Consider the following 26,131-nt stretch of genomic DNA (forward strand, 5'->3'; position numbering starts at 1 on the left):
TCAGATTTCCCAGCCACGATTCTCCATGGCACATGATGAAGCAGCATTGATTGGGGCGTAGAGCAGACTGATCAATATTGGAAAGTGAGGCAGGGTTGGGGGCGGGGGATGATAAAAAAAATGTAAATAAAAAGTGTGCTGATAAAACCCCTTTTTATAATTAATGCATGTGTTAAAGGACAGCCTTTTAAAATAGGGTAAATTTGTCAATGCAGCCATTTAAAATGCTAATTCTCAAAAGTCAATATGAACAACAGCTGACTCATCGCAATAAAGATAGTCATTGCTAACACCAATAAGGGGGAGGTGCATGTCAAATAATTAATCTCAAAGCACATTAAACAGCCAGAAGTTCAAACTTTCTACATTCCTAAGTGAGTACAGATTGAAATCCCCCAAATCATTCGTTCTAAGGGGTCAAAGGACATGAAATGTTAAGTTTGATTTCTCTCCATTGATGCTGCCAGCCCTGCTGAGTCTTTCAGCAATTTCTGTTTTTGCTTCCGATTTCCAGCATCCACAGAGCTTTTGGATTTTCATTTGGAAGAGACAAGCATGGTGACGGTGAGCACGAGGGGCCATAGCTTTAAATTGAGGAGTGAAAGATATAGGACAGATGTCAAAGGTAGTTTCTTTACTCAGACAGTAGTAAGGTATGGAATGCTTTGCCTGCAACGGTGGTAGATTCGCCAACTTTAAGTACGTTTAAGTTATCATTGGACAAGCATATGGATGTACATGGAATAGTGTAGGTTAGATGAGCTTCAGATTGTTGTGCCGACCTGCCATACCATCGAGGGCTGAAGGGCCTGTACTGTGCTGTAACGTTCTATGTTCAGCATAGCAATTCAGCTCTACAAGCCAACTGATAGAACTCAGTATGCCAGATATTGCGACCCAGTCCACTCACCAAGACCAAATCATCCCCTAGTCTCAAACAGCCATGCACAGCATTTAATAATATCTGTAAGTATACCATTTTTTAAATTGAAGGCACTTACCTCTGCAGTTTGTTTATTTGCATCATATAGTCTGGTACAGGGCAGCCAGCTTGTCTGATAACATTTGCTACACTAATTGAACAGAAAAGAAAAAAAAAACTGAGCACTTCTGGAAACTTTAAGTCAGTCTAATGTCAACTACCAAGAGCCATGATATTTTCGGCACAGGTTTCATTTTGCTCAAGTATCAAGTAAGAACCGCTGAGCTCATTCAACTCCTTGATTCCATCACAGTAGAAGATTGTTAAACTAAGAACATAAGACAAGTCAGGAACTTGTTTTTCACACAATTAATAGGTTTTCGCTCTGAATTTTATGAACAGGAATGTGGGCTGATCAGTGACTGCCAAATGTTTCTGTAAATTAAAACTCGGTAAACCAAGTGACAAGATGTTCGCAATGATGCCAGATATAGTTTTGACTCAGATTAAAAATTACAGCTACAGTTTATGTTTTGCACTGTTCTATTCTTAAGGCTCAGAAATCTAGACAGTCAGCACTGTTGCATGAACAATTTCAATACTGGAATGGCGATAAATAATCTGTCTAAATTCATAAAAGTGAGTATACGTCCCAAGATGCTAGTTTACGCAAGCAAAATATCTTTAATATTAATTATGGCACACAATTAAATTGACAGATTCCTACAGTGATCATTTATCATTGTCACTGCAGAACTTCGTTGTTCTGGTTGACTTTGTATTCTAGCCAATAAAAGTAAGTGGCACATGGGCACAGTTTATATTACAGTAAAATAACGGTGCATGCTCCAATTAGAGTCCAAAAGGAGACAGTACATCACAACACTTATATAAAATCATAGGCTCATGAAACAATTTCATGAACGCAGAGCTGGGGACCTGACATCAGCAGTGGTGGCGAGGTGGGCCCAGCAGTGAAAGATGGTGCCTGAAGAGCGGCAACTCCTACGTTGGTGGGTGTGGCATAGATGAGGCAATGGAGGTGGGGTGGTGGCACAGATGTCATTGGCGAGCTGGAGGGCTCAGTATTCTTTCAGTTACATATTTTATCCCTTTTATTCTTAAACTATTCAAAAGGTCGCTGGATTGCGGCAACTGTTAAGGCTTTTCACTGTATTTTACTATATTATTCACTAAAATGCAAGTGAAAATAATAAATCATTCAATTATACTTCCTCAGAGGAATTTAGAAAAACAAACAAACACAGTCATGAGAACATAAACTTGAATTAACATACACAGGTCAGCACTTTCTTTCTAAATTGCTTGAATATTAAAAAATAGGGCTTTGGACTAAACCACTCTGAGGAGAGTTGAATTATAGAACAATTTGTTTACAGTATTGCAGCACCTATCTAAAACTCATGCTGATTCACTGAGTCACTAAGCTAAGCGATGAATCAGTATTTCTGATTGCAGCACATATAAACAGCTCACAAGTATAAAGGCAACTCTTAAGATTTTTGCCATAACTTTAGAAAGTCAGTGGCGCTCTTTCACTACTTTCATTTTATATAGGCTTATTAGTTTTAGAAGGAATCTTCTGAAACCATAAAACACTGCACTTTTGGGATAAGAGCCCAAGCTTTGACAGAAATTTATTGCAAAAAGCCTGATCTGTATTGTTTCCTCAATGGTAAACAGTTCACTGGAGCAAAACTGACATTGCCTCTCTCTAATATTGGTTGTCACTTTTTAAGATGTCAAACCAGAAAAAGCAAGCAGCCTTGGTATTCTCGTTATACAGTGGATTGTTAGAACATGTAGCATTTACACAATGCAAGCAATATTTCAATAGCCAGTGAGCACTAACAATATACAAAAAGAACATTTTAATCACAGTAAGAGACAGCTCAATTATACTTCTCACAATACTCCTACTCTGCCTTAAGAAATGCACATGCATTTAAAACAGATTCCAATAAGCACTTTTTCTCCCCCCTTTTCCTCAGATGTACCCCTATTAAAAGAAAGCAAGGGTGTAATCTCGCAAAATATTCCCTAACACCACTGTGGGAGTATCTACATCAGTGGCAGCACCTTCTCAAAAGACTATCAGTTATGGACACTGAAAACTGGCATTGCCCATGTATTCACATCCCATGAATGAACAATAAAAAAAAAGTACCCAACGGGTAGCTTTACTCCAGTAAACAGAACTTCTGGCTTACTGCACACATTTTCAAACTGACCTCCGCAAAAGTGGCTTATCATCTTCTGTGAAAAATGTAATAGCCTTTCCTCGATGACCAGCTCTTCCAGTCCGTCCTACATAAAAAGTGCACTCATCAGCATAATTTATTATTTCATATAGAAGATAATAAATGTGTATTAGTTCTCATTCCCTGTATAGTTATTCCACAATATTATGCAAAGTGAGAAAAATACCTAAGAGTAGCATAAAAACAGGGTATGGAGTAAGCCATTCTGCTCTTCAAGCCTACTCTGCCATTTTGTATGATCATGGCTGATCATCCAGCTCAGTGCCCGGTTTCTCCTTAATTGCTTTGATGTTCTGGCCTCAACCACTTTCTGCAGCAGAGAATCCCACAGGTTCACTACACTCAGTTGAGAAATTCCTCTCAAGTCAGTCCTAAATGGCCTATCTTGTATCCTCAAACGATGACCCTAGATCTGGACTCCATAGTTATTGGGAAAATTCTTTCTACATTCACCCTGTCTAATCCAGTTAGACTTTTATAGGTATCTATGACATGTTCATCATTCTTCTGAACTTTAGTGAATATAGTCCTACCAAATCCAGTCTGTCTTCATAAGTCAGTCCTGTCTTCCCAGGTATCAGTCTGGTAAACCTTTGGTGCACTCTCTCCATTGCCAGAACGTATTGCCTCAGGTAAAGAAGGTCAAAACTACACACAATTCTCCAGGTGTAAACTCACCAAGGCCTGGTACAACTGCAGGAAGACATCCCTGACCCTCTCTCACTATGAAGACCAACATGACATTTGCCTTCCTCACTGTCTCCTGTACTTGTATGCTCACTTTCTGCAACTGGTGTCTGGGGACTTGTTATAGACCCTGCCCTCCTCCACCCCCACCAGTCTATCACCATTTCTCCATCCAAAGTGATAACCTCACACTTGTCCACATTATATTTCATCTGCCATGCAGCTGCCCATTCACTCAAATTTGTCCAATTTACCAATGCATTTCTGCATCTTCCTCACATCCTGGCATCCTACCAGCCAGCTTTGAATTGTCTACAAACTTGGATACACTACGTTTATTTCCCTCAAAACTATTAACATAAATCATGAATAACTGGGGTCAAAGCACTGCTCACTGTGGTACCACACCTGTCACTCCCTGCTACTTGGAAAAAGACCCAGTTAGTCCTATTCTTTGCTTCCTGTGTGCCATTCAGTTGTTTATCTATGTTGGTACACTAATCCCAATCCCGTGTGCTTTAATTTTACATGCTAATCTTTTACATGGGACCTTACCAAAAACAAAGTCATAGCAAAAGCAAAAGTCTCACAAATAAAAGCATAAGGCTGCAGAAATTGAGGTCTGGTGGCATCTAAGGTGAAGGAAAGAGTCAATGTTGAATCCAACATGACTTTTAAATCAGAATTCAAAAATGCTGTGATGGTATATTTGAAGCAGAGTTTAAAAATAAACAAAAGCTTAACAGATATATTTGGAGTGGAAATTAGAAATTAATGTGTCACTGACGACAGGAGATTATCAAGTCCTAAATCACAACACAAAAGGACTACAAAGCAGCCATGTTGTATAAAGGGCTGAGTTAAGAGTAACAAGTATCAAACTTGACAGGTAAGGACGGACGGACTGTGGTCTCAAAGCAAATATATAACAGATGAAAGGTCTATTCAGAACACTGCTACAACCGTTACAGGACATTGACTTCCAAAGTAGTATGTTTGTCACATATTACGTTGTAGTGTTTGTGGGGGCAAAAATCCTTGGAATAAATTTACTAGTTAGTGCCACTATAGGGAGACCACAGGTTTATTTTAAATGGATTTGCTCCAGTGGGCCAATAGACATTCCCTTTCCACATTAATTCCGTGCTCAAATATCAGGTCACTGCAGTAATCTCACTACAAAACTTGATTTGCAAGGAACTCTAAATTCACTGTTTCATAAATGATTTGATTCATAACATTCACAATGAGGTTGGGGAAGGAAAGAAAGAGAAAGGACAAGTTTAAAAAAAACACTTTAATTACACCTTTCAGCTACTCATGCTACTCTGATCAGGAGATGTACTTCCAAAAGGCTACACAATGCTATTTTAAAACTAACCACTGAAGCATGTAAAGGCAGAATGAATTATAAACCTGCTGTTCTGGTCTCAGAGAAGGTGCTCATTTTCCTCCCATTTAAGGTTAGTTGGCAGTATTCTCACCTCCTAATCAGAAATAATCATTTCACCTGATGTTGTACTTCAGTATCTAGTGGGTGCGGCATCATTTGATGCTCTTGCCTTTTGGTGAGAGGGGTTGCATCCAAGAAAGCTTGAGTAATTATCTCGCACTATTAACTAAGACATTCTCCCGATACTCTCGTTAACAATTCTCCCACTGCCAATATGCTTAAAAACCATTCATCAGCATTGTTAGCAAGCTATTTGGTGCAGATAGCTGATGTATTTGTCGAAATATCGCTGCGCTTTGAGTGTAATTAACTGAGTGAAACATTTTTTACAATGTTTGAATACAATATGTAAATACAAGCACTGTTGTGAGAAATGTCACATATTAGTGTTTCAAAAGGTTCACCTCGATAGAAATAAAGCTTTTTTAAAAAAAACCAATCACCTTTGTGTCTGTCCATTAGGAGAATTCTCAGAGATCTGTAGATTGTACCTGCACAGTGAATGTTACTAGCTTATTAAAAATCTATCGTAGCTGATGCAATGGTCCTGCTATAAAGAGAGATGGTATTCATAGTACAAGATGACAGACCCTAAAAGATGTGCAGGATTTGCTGACTGTTGCACAAAAAGCACATTTTAAAGGTTGATATTCTCCCTTCAAAGATACAGTTTCACAGATGCTCTCTGCTATTTTGCTTGCATCATGAGTTTTCTAGATGCTAAACAACAAGAGCTGACCGAGCAGCTCAGGCTAATGCTGTCCACACGTGCAATTCCAACCCAGGTCACTGGACACCAATCAGGAATTGGAAGCTTGGTTGATTTTTCCACTCCCGAGGCAGGGTCAAAGAGGCCATCACAGCCAAACAGCAGTACACACAGCACAAAGTGCGAGGGAGTGAGAAACAACATAAACCAGGATCTTTTGAGTTGCACAGCTTTAAATGGCCGCCATTGCTAGCTAATCCCTACCACTAACCCTCAATAGGAGCCAATTATTATACTTTTTAATAGTAGCAAAATTTACAAGTCACTTATTTTCTGTCAATATTATGATTTTGCTTATGTTCATGTTTTACTTTTAATCTTTTACATAGCTTTCATGGAACTAAAGACGACATTGGTCGAGGATCTGTTGTGCTCGTAAAAGCATAAAGCCTAATTTACACAGAATAACACTGTAGCACGTATCACTTTGCTGCATAACTAATAATCCAAGTATGGGTTGGGCTTATCGGAATTCCAATTATGCCAATAAGCAGAGATTTAAACAAAAGGTAGAAGCATGAAATAGATTTTGATAATGAGGGATGGCAATGAGACATGGAGCTCCCCTTGATTGCCCCTGCATACCAAGACCTAAATTACTCTCCTATTCCCTCAGGCAACGAGGGTTCAAGGAGGTCAATTTTCAAAACAAGCCAATTTTTCCCTCCTGCCCCTACAGTTAGAAGGTGGCCATATTTACCACAATTACTGGACAAAATAAATCCAACATGCAAAAGAAGTGTCCACAGTGTCAATTGTTTGAATAAACTTTTATGCTCTTGGCTCTTCATTACCTAAATCCACGAACAAGAGGTGCATGTGCTGGGTGAGGCAGAAGCGGGTGATGGGAGGGAATAGAGAAGAGATTGGTGATAGATGCTGGATCTGCACAGTGGCTCAATGATTAGCACTGCTGCCTCACAGCGCCAGGGGCCCAGGTTCAATTCCACTCTCAGGTGACTTTGTGTGTGGAATTTGCACATTCGCCCCTGCATGGGTTTTGTCCAGGTGCTCCGGTTTCTTCCCACAGTCCAAAGATGTGCAGGGTAGATGGATTGGGCATGGTAAATTGCCCATAGTGTTTAGGTGGGTTAGACATGGGGAAATGCAGGGGTAGGGGAATGAGTCAGGTCAGGGTGCTCTTCAGAGGGGCAGTGTGGACTTGTTGGGCCGAATGACCTGTTTCCACACTGTAGGGATTCTGTTCTATTCTGTTCCACGATCTATTTCTAATATGGTTGGATTTAAGATGAAGCTATGCATTAAAATTGGAGTTTTAAAAAGACGCTGTTCCCTGGATATTTTGTTCAAATGGCTAGAAAGCACTATGCAGCTCCACAATGTTCACAATACTCAGCAAGCACTTTCCAAAGTATTTCCTTTTCTATAAAGAATTGATTTTCACTTAATGTAATGTAGAGATATAACAATATACATACCAATTCTATGAATGTACTCAATTGCAGTAGTTGGAAAGTCGTAGTTGATGACTAGATTTACACCTTTAAAATCAATACCACGAGCCATGAGAGCTGTACAAATGAGGACCCAAATTTTTCCGGCTCTGAAGCTGCATACTACATTATCTCTCTGAGTGAGGAGGGAGAAAATAGAAACAAATTGCTGTAAAGCCTAAAGAGACATTCACAAAAGGAGAAGCAAGCTTTAATTCAATGCTACATTTTCTAGGTCCATTGGATACCCAACTGCAATTTGGATCAGCAAAAGCAATGATTGTTAGCTCTTTTATAAAAAACCTATCAGGAAGACATTATACAAAAAAAAAGGGTCAAGCTAGAAAATAAGGCATCAAGTTCAACTGTAGACTTGGAAGTCATGTAGCATATCAACAAGGTTTGGTGTTTGAGCTTTGATACCTAGTACTAAGAGGCTATTCTGCCACAGTGGGATGTGCAATCTTAGTCTAATCCACAAAATCAGTTTCCAACCAATAGAGGGGATATAAAGCCTGCCTGATTTTCTTCCCTGCCCCAGCCTGAGTGTACTTTTGCTAAATCCAGTGTTTCAGCCGACACCCTAGTCACATGTACCATATATACTTACATTAAAAAATTAGATTTTTGAAAAAAGTATTTTAAGAAACACTTAGGGGTTGACTCTTAAATGACAGGTTAACAAACACGGAATGATCCCATTCACCATGAAGCTAATAGCAAAACAAAATCTTAACAGAAGCTGTGAGTTATTTTGTATAAACAGACTACTGTGTACACTACCATTTTAATGTTGTAATGGAGGTCAGGTTCAAATCCAAAAAAAGGTGCAGGCAGTCCAGATGAACTTGAAATTCAATGACCCCCGCCCCCCCCAAACCAGAGACTGTCCCCAACTATGGGCTAACTGCCTCTACCATTTCCAAAACTGGCAAGAACAAAAGGGAAGTCTGAGAATGGCTGTACAGTGGGAACGTATTAAAAGAAAGAACCAGTCCATTGACAAGACTCTGCTCGCTTGGTCTGGAAGGCCAGCAAGGAGAAAAAGGTTTGTGATTTAGGGGTTAGTGTTGAATGACAAAGCTAAACCCCTCACTGAGGAAACAGGAATCAAGTTTAAACCCATTGTTGATTGGCTGGGCTGTGGAAGAGCCCAGTGACCTGGCTAACAAGTGTGCACTTAAGAACAATAGCAAATATGGTGGACAATTTCTTTTTAAAAAAGTGTTTAGTTCCTCCCTATTAAAAAAAAACAACACACCTCTAACAAGTGAAAGTCTATTTTGTTGGTGCCTTCACTACTGGCCTGTCTTTCGCCTAGCCACAATGAGAAACTAAGGTTAACTTTACATGGAATACAATGAAAAATTATAATCTTTTAAGCCAAAAATATGATTTTTTTTAAAAACATGGGTACCTATGGAAACTTAAACAGACCATAGTCAGAGATCTGCTGGTTATTTGGCTCTGGATCAGAAACGTGAAATCTGAAAACCAGTACCAATGAGAAGTTTCTTCAAAATAGAGCTAGTCCATTTATTACAATTAAGAACACACATAACACTGGTGTCAAGCTGTGCAGTGGCCCATTCCCAAAACATCCTAGAGAAAACAAGACAGCACTTGTCTGGCTGTGCTAACCATGTCAAACCTGGACCGGAAATACGTTAACCTATTACACAAATAATGTATAATTAGATTTTCAACCAATGCTTTAAATAATCTGTTTTCAGAATAATTATCAGTACTATTTCAGCATACAAATGAGCAGTTCTAATACTTCTTTCTTCAAAAGAGGTTGCGCAAAGCTAATTAACCGATCATTAATTGCTCAGTCAGTTTTCTAATTCCAAATGTTAACTTGGTTAGTTCTGCGTGGTTTCCCCCAAAGAAAAGGAAAGTGACTATACCTGTTGTTGAGTTCTTTCTGCATGGATAACCTCAACATTAATGCCCTCGTAGATCAACTCATGAAAGAGTTCCTTTGCTCTTTCAATAGACTGAACAAAAACTAGCACTGGAGGTGAAAACCCCTGAGGGGAGAAGAAAAGGTATAAAAGCATGATGTGTCAGAGTAAGAACTGCTTTAACTCCCTCAACATCCTTAGAACAAGATGTCACTGTGGGGCTGGAATATATTATTTCCCTTTCCAATCCATTTTAATTTAGTTTCCTCACTCTCTTCTCACCTTCCCCCTATTTTGCTATTGCTGCAATGTGACGGTGCTTGCAAATTGCTACTTTAGCCAGCGATATGGGTGATTTGGTAGTGGGCTTCTGGCCCAGTTTCAAGTCCCATATGCTCCAGGAGTTGTGTCATAACACATCTGAACAAGTTGATTAAAAATACAGGTATTAATAAATCCTTTTTCTTCCTTCTTGCTTTAAATTTGGAACAGGAAGAGGAAAAATGCTGTGTGAGGGAAAAACAAAAAAGCTGGTTTGAGAGCACTTATGGGACAGTGGTAGTGTCACTATCTCTGGGAAAGGAGGCCTGTGTTCAAGTCCCATCTGCCCTAGAGACACATTAACATTTCTGAACAGAATAACTAGATTCACTCCTTTAAAATAATACCATAACCCATGAAAGTTGTACACAAGGATTTTTAAAATATTATAGTCACACTGCTCCTGGTGGCAGTGTTTGTTATTTAATTAGTAGGGTGTTTGACAATTAGGTAGTGGGTTCACTTTCTAAAAAAAAAGCTGTTTCTTGTGGTGCCGTGATAATGTCCCTACCTCTGGGTACAAGCCCCACCAGCCTGGAGATGCCCGAGTACGTTGATTAAAAATAACTACAAGACAGGAAAGGATCAGTATTCACAGCAGTAAATGAATATATTGCATATCTATGTAAAAATAAAATGGAGTTGATTCGTCCATACTGCATTGGCAGGCAGGCAGCATTTGTTATTTGCTACTTAACAATTAGTTATTCAGGTGGTTTGGTGACAAATTGCTAAAATTACAAAGAAAGAAAAGAGGACCTGGTTTCTTAGGCTCCTTGTGGTATAATGGTAGTGTCACTACTTCTGGCCCTGAAGGCCTGGCTTCGAATCCCACCTGCCCAGGTAGGAGTCGCACCATGCCTGGGCAGGTTAATATTTCCTTTTTAAAAAAAAAGCTAGATTCTTCCCCAGCAGGGTGTTGGCTTCTTGACAGTGAAAAAAAAATGGAGAGGGGGGAAAAGAGGTGGAAACTGATGTTTGCGCTAAACCATAGATTAAAAACGAATTTCTCACGAACGTGAAAGAATTTAGCTACTTAATTTGATCAATGGATATTCATCTATCAAACATATGAAATACAGATGCAAATAAAACACGTCATGCTACTACAAGAACCTCAAATTGCTCCGGCAATCAAAAGAATGCTCACATGATCCCCATCCTATAATGCTACATATTGATGTCCATACAAATCATGAGACCTACTGACTTTGAATATTTAATCCAATCAGCTGGCTTTCCCATTATAAATTCAGGTTTGCACCAAGAGTCATTTTGAATCAAATACCTAATACAGGTAGTTCTGCTATAGTTCATGAATGCAAATTCACTGTAATGCGATTGATGAATAATGGACACTTTGGATAACATGAACTTTCTGCTGTACAGATACAGCAAATTTCTATAGCGTGAAATCACCCAAGATCAATCTGATCAAGACCCTAAGAATACTGTTTGTTTCAGAAAAAGTCACCTCTCATTCTTTAAATTCCAACGAGTCAACCTTTTATCATACGACTGTCTCTCCATACCAACTATCAGCCAAAACTGTTCACAATATTCCAGCTGTGGTCTGACTAGTGCACTGTGCAGTTTCCCCACCCACCCCCCACCCGGCCTTTGTGCTAAAGCATAGCACGCCATCACCCAGTTTGCACAACAAATTTACTGCTCAAGATACAGACTCACATACTTTGCCGTGCCGACAGTAAACCCAAGTAAGGACAGCAGCACGAAGTAGGCCACTGATCCTGCTACATCAGGAATTATGATTTGTTAAGTTACTTTTTGACATCAAATAACACTCTGGAGGCAAGGAGGGAAGAAATGGAAGGAATGGGGAAGAGACGTTAACAAAAATTGCAGAGTGTTTTCAGCAGAAATTTGTGCAGGGCCATAAAAATGAGGAAGTTGCCAGAAAAAAGGCTATAGAGAGAAACTTGGGATGAAATAGATAATGGTGGAAATTAAACATCAAGTAATTTACCATCAAGGGAACTGATCCAGCATCGGTCAGGTATGCACTTCTGGCTTCATCTGGCTGAAAAGAAATGTTCCCTGTGCTCAGGACTAGAATATAGTCAGGTGGTTCTTTTTGACTAGTATGGACACAATGGGCCAAAAGGGCCCTTTTCTGTGCTGCAGATCTTTAGGGCTACCTATCTGGGAAAGTTGATTCTGGAGTCCCACTCAAAGACCTGTTCACCATCACTGTTGGATACTGAGTACCCGGTGGTAGCTGTTGAAATCTCCTACGTGGTTGGCTGGGTAAGGCAGTACTGGTAGAGTTTGCTGCTCCCACCTGGCATTTTGAGACATGTCCACATTCTGCAATATGGAAGCTGCCAACCTGAATTGTATCAGAGAACATGGGTGATGAAAGGGCATCTGCATCAGCAAAATCAGATCAGACATAATTATGTTTTAGCAGAAAGGAAGTAGCGTAGTAGGTCAAAGCTGTTTGCTTCTTTGGTTTTTGATATGGGTCTCAAAGCAAAATGTTGTCAATAGAATGTTATGTGAAGGAAATCCAAATGAGATTTCACTTCATGGCCAACAGGCTGTCTACATCAAGTTTAAGATCCACAGAGCATGTCCTATTGGCATTAATCCACAGCTTTGCTCAATACGGAGACTGGTGCTGCTGAGATAGTATTTTACATTTTGCTACCTTGTACAAACAATACCACACATTATCAATGAATGCTCACTTTACAGACTGAGTGGCAGGCTAATCACTTTAAAAAAGAAAAAAAATCAGCCAATGAGATGACTATTACTCGACTCTGGGGATTTTCATTTACTAAATAATTATATGTACATAGCTAAATAGCTAGTTATTTACCAGGTCTTTTAAAGGTGGTAGTGTTGTACATTATTGATTGGTGCCATATAGTGGAATGCAGAGGAATAAAAATCACACGTACACTCGGAAGTCTCTTGGAATACTCAATAGTTGTCCTCCAATTAGGAGCGAATAAGCATTTTTGATCAGAACTACTTGTCCAAAATGGTATCATCAAAGTCCGTGAACCTGATTTTGGCATCAGCCATATAAAAGGTTCACCACGAACAACAGTCCAACTTCTAAATGTAAAGGCTGCTAACTTTGTTCAAGTAAACCATAGCTTACATCCAAGCATACATCATTCAAGTGGGTCCAGCTTGATAAGGGCTCCTGCAGGCTGTTTTTTTTGACTATTAGGAATATATTCAACTTTAAAACCATTTTTGAACAGTCAAATTAAATAGTAGTGCTGGTCTAATGCATCTAATACGCAACTCATTTTGTACCTTTTTAACTAGATCTCTCATTGCTACCAGTTTCCCAGTTTCAGTACCCACAAAAAGTAACTCTTGCTCCACTGTCTCCACAGCAGAATTCCTAGAAGGAATATAAAAAATTAATACACTTTGAACCAGATTAATCTAACCATTGCTAATAACGGAAGACATTTAACACCAGTATAGACAGCTCAAACAAAATACATAATTCCTTGACAAAAGTCTAATAGCATAAAACTTGTATCATATTTCCACATATAATTTAACTTGCAAACTAAAACATCAAAACATAATTCATACAATGGTATATGCAACATGAGGTACTTCTGTTAAAAAAAGTCAAATGGACAAGTCAATCATTTGCAAAGCCCTGATCTCACCCTATACAACAGATTTGTAATTTCTGATAATCTCAATATGGAGCTACGATTTTTGTGCATCATTTATGAATTCTACTCAAGTTAAAGTACATACGATGGAATCATACAGATTCAATGCATTGGACGTGTACAAAATCTGCTGTAATCATTTATCTATTGATGTCCATCTTCTTTACTCATAAGCCCAGTCAGTGTTTAGACATATCCATGGATAAAGGGCCTTGAAAATTTGCTCCAAAGCTATAACTTTAGTTACAAATTAGCATTTGAAGAAAACCGGTCTATAATCCTTCTTTTATGTAATGTACAAGTAGTGCAAAAAATCTCAACACACAACAGTAAAATTAGGTTAATTTTCAAGGTTAGCATAGATGGTGTTCCTTCTGTCTCACCTCGTGCCAATCGACACAGATACCACATTGTCCAAGTTCAATTTACACCATTGCTCAACATCAAATGCAAATGTGGCACTAAACATAGCTCGCCGCACACTGTGGGATGTACATGCTAAGAAGATAGTGGCAAGCTGATCTCTGAATCCAGATTTACCATCTTCAAACAACTTATCAGATTCATCAACGACCAGCCACTCCACCCTAAAATTAAATTTTGAAACAAAAAAAAAATCAATACATCAGTTTGTCATAGTACATCCCAAATATTGTTTCGATCCACTTGAGCTGTGGTTTCTGGATATTCTTGCACCTTTGAAAGATTTTCTCTAATCAAGATAGGAAAGACTCAAATGTCTACTCATTTGGCTGATCTAGAGATAGGATGTGTGGTGTTCCAGATTCTTTGCAATGCAGTCCCGACTATTCACAGTGCATAACGCTATACACGATAATAGCCACTTACATTTAATGAATGCTTTTTTAAAAACGTGAACACCAAACTTGCAACGTCAATTATGGAACAGTGCTCAACTTTGCTTCTGAAACAATAGTATTATTTCAAATGACTGACTTTCTCAGTTAAACTGTTTTCGTGACTCACTAACTGTAAGAACCAGGAACAACAGTGAAAAAACGGTAGAGCTAAAATTTAATAATTCTGTAAAAGCTAAAATGCAACCTTCAAAATGTTTATTTGTCTAGCGTATAGAGTTTCTGCTGATAGACTGTAAATCACTACTTGATAAAATTGAGGAGACATTGCATTACAATTGCCAATCCTTGACAGAAGATCTTGTGCAAAAGCGACACAAAGCCTCTGCCCATGAGATTGGTTGACTGTGATGCAAATCTGTATGATTTATAAACATATATAGCTTTAATATTTAATGTAAATTTGGATTTCTGATTTGAGTTCGCAACTAGTGGTTTTCCTGAAGTTAAAGAAATTTACCTAATAAGCATTTCCATAGCCAAGGTAGTGCATATTAAACCAGTTTGTCAGGCCTGGCTTTAGAAGAAATGGGTTTTGTGCACCAAAATTGGGTTAACTTTACATAATCATGCTAAACAGCAAGGTAAATATGTTTAAAGAAAATAACCATAGCCAAGAAGGGCAGTCCTTGGTGCCCTACAGGCTGGTGCTCTATGGGAGGGAAGGATATATAGGAACTAGACTACCTCAGAATACAGAGGGTTAGTGCTAGTCCCAGACCAGAAGGATTAGGATAAAAAAACTTTGAAGACATTGCTTATTGCTGAATACATTTAAGGTGTATAACAGCTCAGAGAAGAAGCTATTTGCAGTTCCAGTTTGAAAGTGGAAGCGACACGTGATTTAAGCCTACCAAAAAGTGTTAGATATAGGACCTCTGGTGAAAATATTGTGCAATTGGCAATTTGGGTACTGTACCACTTTTTTTGTGTGCTACGCAAAGGCAATGTTGCTTCTTTTCAATTTATAAAGTGTTTTGGGATTAGTGAGAGTATATTTTTGATGCGTGCTTAAAAATCTTTTATTTTGCACTGAGTAGATGGTTTGGTTTATGCAATTTTTACTATTTTTGTTCTAAAACTTGTTTTATTGTTAAAACAAATCTGCATCATTGCATGCTTATGTTTCAGCGAGATATCAGAAAATAAAAATATGATCCATCAAGCCAAATTCCTGTCTGGCATCTGACCTGCCCAGCATTAACATCAGCTGGGATCAGCTGGAGGGTTGTGTGGGTTCTCAGGGGATGGGTCTGGGTGGGATGCTCCAAGAGGCGGTGTGGACTTGTTGGGCCGAAGGGCCTGTTTCCACACTGAAAAAAAATTAGCATCGTTGATGGGATTTCTGAATTCACTGGATTTAAACAGGGATCTTTCTAGTTAAAAACTTCCTTGCTCAAAAAAGTGTATTTTTTTGTTAAAAGTTTATAACTGCAAAGTGATTCTAGACATAAAGCAATTTTGTTCTGGTGAAGCTTATTTTTAGAATGTGAGGATAGCTTCAGGGAGGTTGCTAAGCATTTAGCTGAAGTGGAAGATAGAACAGTAGATTCTGTCAAACCTGTTGGGAGTACTTTCTGCATTTTGCTTTGTTTTTGATTTCCAATTTCCAACATCTGCAATATTTTGCTTTCTCGTGCGAGCATTTCACTCTTGTTCAGGAAATCATCTTGCTGTTACGTTCTCATGAAAAAGACTGACTGCTGCGATATGGTACTACAGTATCAAGCAACCACCTATGTCTCTCAAGAGCTAGTGTAGAAGGCAAGTCTCACAGAACAGGCAACATGTCCAATCACATCTTCACACAGCATCCAAAAACATTTTGCTGAAAGTATCAGTAGGTAATAATCACAGGCACAGAAGATTACAATGTGTTTCTTTCCTCTCATTAAGAGTCACTGATGACATTGTAAGTAACATCAATTAAAATCGACTCTTCTGCACTGTATGATTTAATTACATTGTCCTCACAAGTTGACAAATATTGGGGATTAAAATTTAAAGTATTTCCCTTAGTAGATGCATTGTACACAAGTCAATTTCACAGAATTATTGTAGAGAAAGGTGCAATCCACAGAATTTAAAAGCCTATTTTAAAATATAATTATATTCCACTGAATGATCAAATTTAAGGCTCCGACAGTCGTCAAATTACTTCCTTAACTATGGCTTCCATGGAATGTATTTTTCTGTAAAACAGGACAAACTGATACCTGCTGAGGTCCAGACCAGGAGGATCCTGTTTTAACAAATAAATCAATCTGTTTGGAGTAGTCACCAAAACATCTGCAGATAAAAGGAAAAACATTTCAACGACTATAGTTGTTGGAAGTCAGATAATTGAGAAAAGTAATCCTTTTGTGCTTGATACTGGCACTTAGAAACAAGACCAGCTCCAGTTTTTAAAAAAAAATACATCCACATCTTGCAGCTCACTATGGTATGCACATTGTTGCTCTCTACCATTCTTGCTCTATCTGTTGAGAAGGGCTTGCTTTAACCTGTAGACTTCTTCACACAGTTACGAACACCACCTGATTAAGACAGTTCGAATAAGTCTGCACTTTTTTGTCCTCTGCATTTCCCCAACTAAGTTATAATCTTACCATCAACAGTCAAGGCCGAGGCTAAAGCTCAGTACTTGTTTGAGGCCAAATTTCTTCCGAGTCAGATTTAAAATTTAACGTTTTTAGAAAAAAAAAGGTAGCAATATGAAATTCACTCACCAAACTTATTTGATGTCTTGGGACCAAACTTCTTGGCAGCCTCAGCTGCTTTGTTGATCATATGAATTCTGAATCCAATACCTTCAGAGAGCTTTACTAGCTCCCGATGAGTCTGGAAATACAGGAACAACCAGACTAACTCGGGCTCAGTCAGAATACTTGACAGTTTGCATCATTTATTCTGTTCTTCCTGCAACTGAGGGACTTCTGAAGAAATTAAATAAGTCAGGACTGAGGCAACTGAAAAGGTGCAGCCGCCAATAATACAGCACTAGAAATCAGGGCACCACACAAGCTCAGAATCTGAGGAATGCAGGGAGTTCAGAGGCTTGCAGGAGGTCACAGTAGTAAGGAAGGAGTGCGGCTGTGCAGGTGCAAGAACACCAGTTTGAGAATTTTAAATTTGAGGCAACTATTTCTAAAATAAAAAAATCTTTTAAAACACTTATGCTGTTCTGGTTACTGGGATCGCAAACAGACAGGTATATGCTCAACTTCTAAAGTTGAGCTCATGCACTTGTGAAGACAGTACAATGCCAACAGAAGAATACAAGCGGTAACATTAAAAAAAAATATCAATTCCAGTGTCTCAGATGCTTTCCTGCTCTGCTACATTAAGACTAGGACATTTAAGAACAGCACAATTCATTCAAACACTGATATAGTCTGATCTTGGCATAAGCTCAATGTTGTTCATGTCACCTTTTTGTCAACTGCCTCAAGCAAGCTGCTCTACTCAAAACTAAGTACAGGTTAGTTTATAAAGAGAAAAAAATCAGTAGCATTTGCCAATTAATAGAATTGCAGTGAAATAGGTCTCTGGCGTAAACATACCTGGCTGGCCAGCTCACGAGTAGGAGATAGTATCAGCACCCTGAAACCTTTGTTCATTGGTTGCTTCAGACAAGTCAAAAGTGGAATGCAAAAGGCCAAGGTCTTTCCTGATCCAGTTGGGGCACAGGCCAGGATTTCACGATTCTGTGAAAGGTACATAAAGCAGCTCAAAGTTAACTCTGACACACCATTATGTCATTTCAAGAAAAAGTCATCAAGATATCATAACCATTAAGAAAAGCCTTCTATGACCACTTTTTAAAAAAATAGTTACAGCATTTAGATGTCGGTATCCCTGATATAGGAAAGATGTTGCGAAAGAGTTCAGAAAAAATTTACAAGGATGTTGCCAGGGTTGTAGGGTTTGATCTACAGGGAGAGGCTGAATAGGCTGGGGCCATTTTCCCCAGAGTGTCGGAGGCCGAGTGGTGACCGTAAGAGAGTTTAAAATCATGAGGGCGATATAGTTGGAGCGAACAGCCAAGGTCCTTTTCCCCAGGATAGAGGAGTCCAAAACTAGAAAGGAACAAAAAAAATGGAAATTGCTGGAAAAGCTCAGCAGGTCTGGCTGCATCTGTGAAGAAAATAAAAAAAAACAGAGTTAATGTTTCAGGTCCAGTTCAGGACCTGAAACATTAACTCTGATTTTTCTTCTCTTCACAGATGCTGCCAGACCTGCTGAGCTTTTCCAGCAATTTCTGTTTTTGTTCCTAATTTACAGCATGCGCAGTTCTTGCGGTTTTTGTCCAAAACAAGAGGGCATAGGTTGAGGTGAGACAGGAAAGACTTAAAAGGGGCCTAAGAGGCAACCTTTTTATAGAGGGTGGTGCGTGCATGGAATGAGCTGCCAAAGGAATTGGAGGAGGCTGGTACAATTACAACATTTAAAAGGCTTCTGGATGGGTTCTCTGAATAAGAAGGATTGAGGGGGAAATGGGACAAAAGCTGGCAAATGGGGCTAGATTAAATTAGGATTTCTGGTAGGCATGGACGAGTTGGGCTGCAGGTTCTGTTTCCATGCTGTACAGCCCTATGACCTATCTATTATACAGATATCAGCGTGCACAATGATTTCTAAACCAAGAGTAACATTGGCCTATATCATTAGAGCTGGTCACAAAGACACTCAATGGCAGCAACATCCAATGCCCCCATTGTTTTATTATGGTATAAAAGAGGCAGCCCATTCAGTTAAATGCCTTTGAATTGCTTTTGTTTCACTTAACATCTATACATAGGATCTTCCAGATTGCTATTACACAACTTAGAAAGAGCAGTGGCAACATCCCACCCTGCTTATGCAAATATATTCCAAGTTCATGAAGCCTTTTCTTTATTGAGCTCAGCTGAGAAATTGCACGTAGGATGGAAGCCCAAACAGGAAAACCTGATTGTAAATCAGTACACTACATCATGGGGTATCATTCAAAGAAAAGCAAAACAGTGCTAAGATTTTACTGTTGTATAAAGCTACATCATAAATCAAAGGGAAGTTACTTTAACAAAATGTAATGCCAACAATCCTCGAGATGCTTGTCCATGCATCCATTATTTAGTTTATGCTACTGAAACAGTTATAGCCATAATGATCAGGCTCCATTCCTGTGCTCAATGTTGTTAAATGTATATTTCTAACACGGTGAAGTGATCAGGAGCAGGAAAGCTGACGGTTCGGGTCTGGAGCCTTCTTCAGAATTTTCTGAAGGCTCCAGACCTGAAACATCAGCTTTCCTGCTCCTCGAATGCTGCTGGCTATGTTCATCCAGCTCCACACCTTGTTATCTCCGACTCCAACATTGGCAGTTCCTACTATCTCTGAATTGATGAGGAAATTGAATTCACCACACTGTAGAACACTGATATTGGTCAGAAGTAAGGGCTTAGGGAAAATGCAAGTGTTTTCCTGTCCTAGCCAAGATCAGCTATATTAGCACAAGCTTGGGACGAGCCAAGTAAATAAAAAGACCTTTCCTAACATTTACAGAACATATTTCATGACCACCAGATATTTCAAAATCGCTTCCCAGCCGATGAAGTACATTTAAAAGTTGTAGTCACTGCTGTTAAGGTTTGAAAGATAGCAGCTAATTTGCGCTCAGGGAACAGCCACAGTGTAAAAATCAGATAAAAATCTGCTTTTACAATGGTGATTGAGGGGTAAATATTGGCAGAACTCCTCTGATTTTTTGAAATAGTACGGAGAAATTTTACATCCACCCAAGCAGAGAGACAGGGCTTCACTTCAACTTCTCATTTGAAAGACGGCACCTCAGAGAAACGCTCAAGTACCATACTGCAATGTGAACATTTATTTTTGCGCTCAATTCCTGAAGTGGGAATCGAACCTGGATTCGGGTGACTCAAGCATGCTTGCAAGTGAGCCATGAGAGACAGATGCCTGCATGATTTACTATTAACATGCCTCAGAGCAAAATTTAACATCTATCCTAACAATTTAACTGAAAAATACTTACATGTAGCATGACAGGAATGGCTTGCATCTGTATGGGGGTGGGCATTTGGAAACCAGCTTCCTGAATGTTCTGAATAATTTTTGGGTGCAAGTTATACTCCTGATGGAGCTGTTCAAAGGTTACAATGGGTTCAGGAATATCTGTTCCATCCACATGAATCCGATGCTTACGCCGGATTTTATTTATCTTGACAAAAAGAGACAAAAAACAAAAAGGAGAAAATTTTAAATTCCATCACAAACTTTATATAGTGAGGCTTTTAAGTTGATTTCTCGTTGAAGAGTATACAGAAAGAAGATTTGTTCTTGGCCCAAAGACAAACCTTTTCTCGTTGTTGATGTTCCAGTTTCTCAGCACTAGGTTCTGTGCCCGTCCTGTCAATATTACTCTTGATCTTGGTTCCCAGTGAGGACATCAACATTATTCCATCATCATGCTTGGTATCAGCAAAAACGTCAGACATTGCGTTGGTTTCTGCTGATGGTGGCGGCGGCGGAGAGAGAACAGACATTAGCAACCTTTGTTGACAAATACAAGTGAGGGTGCAAAGTACAGGATATAAATCAAGCTTCAAAAAAAAAAGATGAATGGCATTCACAAGTTATAAAAACCGAAGTCCTCACTTTTCCCTTGCTCACCCAAGCATATTGGGACACTGCCTGTTTTCTTGTACATTTAATATATTCTTTTATGCTGTTTCTGTGGTTGAAGGTTTATTGGAAAAAAAAATCCAAAAATCACCCTCAACCCTATTTTTAAATATAAAATCAGCCGAGATACACATGAGGGTTCTAAAAATTAGAAACAGATTTTTCTGATGAAATGCTTGTGTCAAAATCTGGTGACACGAACACAACGAAGAGCTCAGAAAGGAGCTCGCTGACAATCAGTCTGCCTCTGAGTCATACGTGGGTATCTTGACACTAATTTTTTTTTAATATTTCCCAAGGATGTAGACTATGCTCAAGTATGTACAAGTACCTCTGAGTTGTGGAACACAGGGTTAATCTTTGACTTCACTGCATTCCTAAATGTTACTAAGATTACTAGAAGGTCGGAAAACCTCAAACAGTGTGGAAGGAATGCCACCTCCAGACCATCCAGGCTTCTGCATGACCAACAGCCTTGGAGCAGGTTCACTGCTCACTCCAGTTCATGTCTAACAAGGGCATGCAAAAGTAAAATCAATTTAAACAGTGGACAGCCGAACGCACAATTGGTTTAAAAAAAACTGAAGTTAAGAATTAAATGCATGTATGAAGAAGGTTTTAAAAGGGAAAGAAAGCTATGAGCTGCTGCCTGTTAAATTTGCATGGATGTTTTTAATAATGTAGGTTTACCCATGACACAGCAGGAAACAGCAACTCTTACTGTCCTAAGCACAAGTCATTACCTGCATTGAACTAGCTGACAGTTAAATCAGCTCAGTTCCCTCAAACGGGGAGGTGAAAGAAACATTGGTCAAGATTCCAGATCACCAAGCACCACCCATCAAAAAGGATGTCTGCATGAACATGAAGTAGTTAGGATTTGCTTGTATTGCCTCAAAAGTGGAGCAACAATGTCTGAGGTTAAGTTCTTGTTCTTATGTCATGGGTACAGGAAAACAATTCAGGTAGGATCAGGGAGGAGGAGGAGTAAGCTTTTGATTCATCTCATCTTCCTATTAATTCTTTGTGCAAATAATTATAATCAATGGTACGTTGGACATGCTCATCACTGCATGGTAATGCCATCTCCTCTTCTGATGGGAAGAAATCATTAATTACACAGTCCTTGCATATTTGGAAATCAGAATTTTGAAACCTTCTACTGGCGTATGGGTTAGATATTATAGTTTTAAAGTAACGGCAAAGATCGAGAGGGTAAATTAGAATTAGTTTCTCTCTCTGAAGACACTGCCTAATCTGTTCAGTATTTCAAAATGTTGTGTTTTTCTCAATTTACCTTTGATCCTCTTTTTGTTCCTTTTCTTTTTTTCTGAACTACCCATGTCCAATTTTCTTTTTCCTTGGAATATACATGTGTCATCCTTGTAGTCTGCTGCAGAATCTTTTTCCTCCCCTTTGTTTTTCAATGTACCGACAACTGGTTTGCAGTTTTTTGCAGGCTGACTGTTAAAAAAGTCAAGATCAGGAACGTTTTCACTTAAGATGGTGCTACTTGAATTCATCACCTGGAATTACAAGAACAATGTATTAAGAAGCCACGTATAATTTTACATTGCGGGTTGAAGTGCATCACTGAAAGGTATATAGTATTATACCTTGAACCATAATCCGTTTAATATTAATCAAGCCAAAACATTCAAGGAAAGTTTAGAAGAGCAAATATTAAGCAGAATTCTCATCTCAGCAAGAGATGGAACAGACAGCAATTCTGTAATCAGAGAGAAACAATAGAGATGAACTATTTTTGAGGCAGACATCAAAGTAGAGACAGCTGGGGAGCAGGGGTAGAGGGTAATAGTCACAAAATGTTTCATGTGGTGGGTCAGATTTATTATGAAACCCAAGAAAAATGCTGGGATGCTTGGCTTTGTGTAAATAGGGACAATGAACAGAAAGCACAAAAAAAAAGCGACACAAAATCCTTACACATCTCTGACAGCTGGAATAATGTTTGCAAATTTGGCATCACACTGTAGGAAGGATGGCAGGGCCTTGAGAGATGCTACAGAAATTCACTGGAATGAGGGAGATTGCAGAATTATTCTCTTTTGAGCAGAAATGTTTAATGAATGACCCATGAGAGAGATATTCAAAATGATAAGGGGTTTTGATACTGCAAATAAGAACAAACTGTTGCCTCTGGCAACTGGATTAGAAGTTATAGTTCGAAAGTAATGGGCAAAAGAAAAGCTAGACTATTTGTCCCCACCACACTGCAAGGGCAAATCTGGGGAACAGTAACAGAAAAAGAGCATGGAATCAAATTTCATTTTAACTTCCAACCAGCAAATGGAAATTTAATCAAGGACTAACTTTCAAGGCTGGTGAGGTAAAGTGAAAGCATGGGATTAAATTGGACAATTCTTTTAAAGAAATTTTTAATACAAAAGACACAAAAAGAATTTTTTTTTATACGAAGGGTGGTTCATGCATGGAATGAACTTCTGGATGAAGTGGAGGATGTGGATAAATACACAAATAGGAGAGATATGGGACAACAGCAGGCAGGTGAGACTAGCTCAGTTTGGGAACATGGTTGGGGTGGACTAGTTGTGCTGAAGGGTCTGTTTTCATGCTGTATGACTCTGTGACCCCATAACTCCTAAGGCAGTTTACATTCAGCATGGAATGCTGGGACCAAAGGGAGGGTTTCTGCGCTGTACGACTCTGACTAAGTCTAGGCACAACAGTTGAACACCTTGCCTGTGAGCTCTGAAGATTCTGTGGTGGCAACTGACTGGCTTGTGAGCACACTACAGATGGCAGAGGCCTCAGTACCTTGTGGCTGGCCTGGCAGCACAGGCAAAACAGTTCAGTTTTTGAGCCCAAATCCTCAAGCCTTCTTAAAAACCAAGATCTTAGACATTTTCTAAACGACGGTGTTCAGAAGTGTTAGTGTACCCTCCTCCAACTGTAAGACGTGCGACTTGACCCCAGGCCTCCTGGCCCCAAAGCACGAACACTACCACTGCACCACAAGGCCCCATTCACACTAATATAACACCGTGCGGAAGGTGACCCACGCGTTGCACTTGTGTGAGGGACACACCGGCAGCAGGACCCTCAGCAATAAGTCACTCCGACACCACACTGTGGGGGTCAGGGCAACAGGAGCACATAGACTTGCATCCAGAAGAAAGAACCAGCCTCCACGGAGCGTCTCAGTGAAAGGGGAAAGCGCCTGATGTCCTCAGGCGGACATGAGGGCAGTAACCGGCCGCCAGCTCCAATCCGCGGCCTACCGCCCCAGGCTCTCCCACAGGCCCAGTACCGGGGGTGCGGGGGGAGGAAGAGCGGGACCTCACCCGCAGTCTCTTGGCATCCTTCCCGAAGCGTTTCCAGTCAAAGCGAGCTCCGGAGCCGAGCGCCCAGAACAAATCCACGGCCTCCATCACCACAGACAACAGGGCACAGCAAATAGCCCTGAGACATCGAGCGACTTCTCAGCGATCGGTACTCTCCACCCGGGCCTGGAATTAAAGAGACAGAGCACCCTTCAACCGGGACTGGAATTAAAGGGACAGCGCACCCTCCACCTGGAACTGGAATTAAAGAGACAGCGCACCCTCCACCTGGAACTGGAATTAAAGAGACAGAGCACCCTCCAACCGGGCCTGGAATTAAAGAGACAGAGCACCCTCCACCCGGGACTGGAATTAAAGGGACAGCGCACCCTCCACCTGGAACTGGAATTAAAGAGACAGAGCACCCTCCTCCTGGGCCTGGAATTAAAGAGACAGAGCACCCTCCAACCGGGCCTGGAATTAAAGAGACAGAGCACCCTCCACCCGGGCCTGGAATTAAAGACACAGAGCACCCTCCACCCGGGCCTGGAATTAAAGAGACAGAGCACCCTCCAACCGGGCCTGGAATTAAAGAGACAGAGCACCCTCCAACCGGGACTGGAATTAAAGGGACAGCGCACCCTCCACCTGGAACTGGAATTAAAGAGACAGAGCACCCTCCACCCGGGGGCCTGGAATTAAAGAGACAGAGCACCCTCCACCCGGGCCTGGAATTAAAGACACAGAGCACCCTCCACCTGGGACTGGAATTAAAGAGACAGTGCACCCTCCAACCGGGACTGGAATTAAAGAGACAGAGCACCCTCCACCTGGAACTGGAATTAAAGGGACAGAGCACCCTCCAACCGGGACTGGAATTAAAGGGACAGTGCACCCTCCAACCGGGACTGGAATTAAAGAGACAGTGCACCCTCCAACCGGGACTAGAATTAAAGAGACAGAGCACCCTCCAACCGGGACTGGAATTAAAGGGACAGCGCACCCTCCACCTGGAACTGGAATTAAAGAGACAGTGCACCCTCCAACCGGGACTGGAATTAAAGAGACAGAGCACCCTCCACCTGGAACTGGAATTAAAGGGACAGAGCACCCTCCAACCGGGACTGGAATTAAAGGGACAGTGCACCCTCCAACCGGGACTGGAATTAAAGAGACAGTGCACCCTCCAACCGGGGACTGGAATTAAAGAGACAGCGCACCCTCCACCCGGGACTGGAATTAAAGACACAGAGCACTCTCCACGCGGGACTGGAATTAAAGACACAGAGTACCCTCCAAGCATCACTGGAATTAAAGGGACAGTGCCCCCTCCACCCGGGACTGGAATTAAAGAGACAGAGCACCCTCCTCCTGAGGATTGGAATTAAAGACACAGAGCACCCGCCACCCGGGACTGGAATTAAAGAGACAGAGCATCCTCCACCCGGGACTGGAATTAAAGAGACAGAGCACCCACCATCCAGGACTGGAATTAAAGAGACAGAGCACCCTCCACCTGGGACTGGTATTAAAGACACAGAGTACCCTCCAAGCGGGACTGGAATTAAAGGGACAGCGCCCCCTCCACCCGGGGCTGGAATTAAAGAGACAGAGCACCCTCCTCCTGGGGATTGGAATTAAAGGGACAGAGCACCCTCCACCTGGGACTGGAATTAAAGACACAGAGCACCCTCCACCCGGGACTGGAATTAAAGATACAGAGCACCCGCCACCCGGGGACTGGAATTAAAGAGACAGAGCACCCTCCTCCTGGGGATTGGAATTAAAGAGA

At 40.5% G+C, this 26,131-nt stretch overlaps 1 protein-coding gene across 4 annotated transcripts in view; it reads right to left on the reverse strand.

Moving 5' to 3' along the window:
* The window catches only part of ddx52 (DEAD (Asp-Glu-Ala-Asp) box polypeptide 52), a 29,482-nt gene extending 4,891 nt beyond the window's left edge, over positions 1 to 24,591 (reverse strand). The window contains exons 1-13 of one of the 4 annotated variants that reach the window (XM_048557102.2): positions 24,361 to 24,583; positions 22,332 to 22,498; positions 20,707 to 20,861; positions 20,385 to 20,570; positions 17,911 to 18,054; positions 17,077 to 17,188; positions 16,564 to 16,636; positions 13,853 to 14,056; positions 13,090 to 13,180; positions 9,478 to 9,600; positions 7,553 to 7,703; positions 3,175 to 3,250; positions 1,002 to 1,073 (exon numbers count right to left, since the gene is read on the reverse strand). In XM_048557102.2, coding sequence (XP_048413059.2) covers positions 1,002 to 1,073; positions 3,175 to 3,250; positions 7,553 to 7,703; positions 9,478 to 9,600; positions 13,090 to 13,180; positions 13,853 to 14,056; positions 16,564 to 16,636; positions 17,077 to 17,188; positions 17,911 to 18,054; positions 20,385 to 20,570; positions 20,707 to 20,861; positions 22,332 to 22,498; positions 24,361 to 24,377 — 1,571 coding nt within the window. In that variant the 5' untranslated portion in view covers positions 24,378 to 24,583. Of the gene's footprint in view, positions 1 to 1,001; positions 1,074 to 3,174; positions 3,251 to 7,552; positions 7,704 to 9,477; positions 9,601 to 13,089; positions 13,181 to 13,852; positions 14,057 to 16,563; positions 16,637 to 17,076; positions 17,189 to 17,910; positions 18,055 to 20,384; positions 20,571 to 20,706; positions 20,862 to 22,331; positions 22,561 to 24,360 lie in introns of all 4 variants that reach the window. The other 3 variants (XM_048557101.2, XM_048557099.2, XR_009447297.1) reach the window with 3 other exon arrangements.
* Between the last annotated feature and the right edge of the window lie 1,540 nt (positions 24,592 to 26,131).

Source organism: Stegostoma tigrinum, chromosome 27 (genome assembly GCF_030684315.1).
Source record: "Stegostoma tigrinum isolate sSteTig4 chromosome 27, sSteTig4.hap1, whole genome shotgun sequence".
NCBI classification, from domain to species: domain Eukaryota; kingdom Metazoa; phylum Chordata; class Chondrichthyes; order Orectolobiformes; family Stegostomatidae; genus Stegostoma; species Stegostoma tigrinum.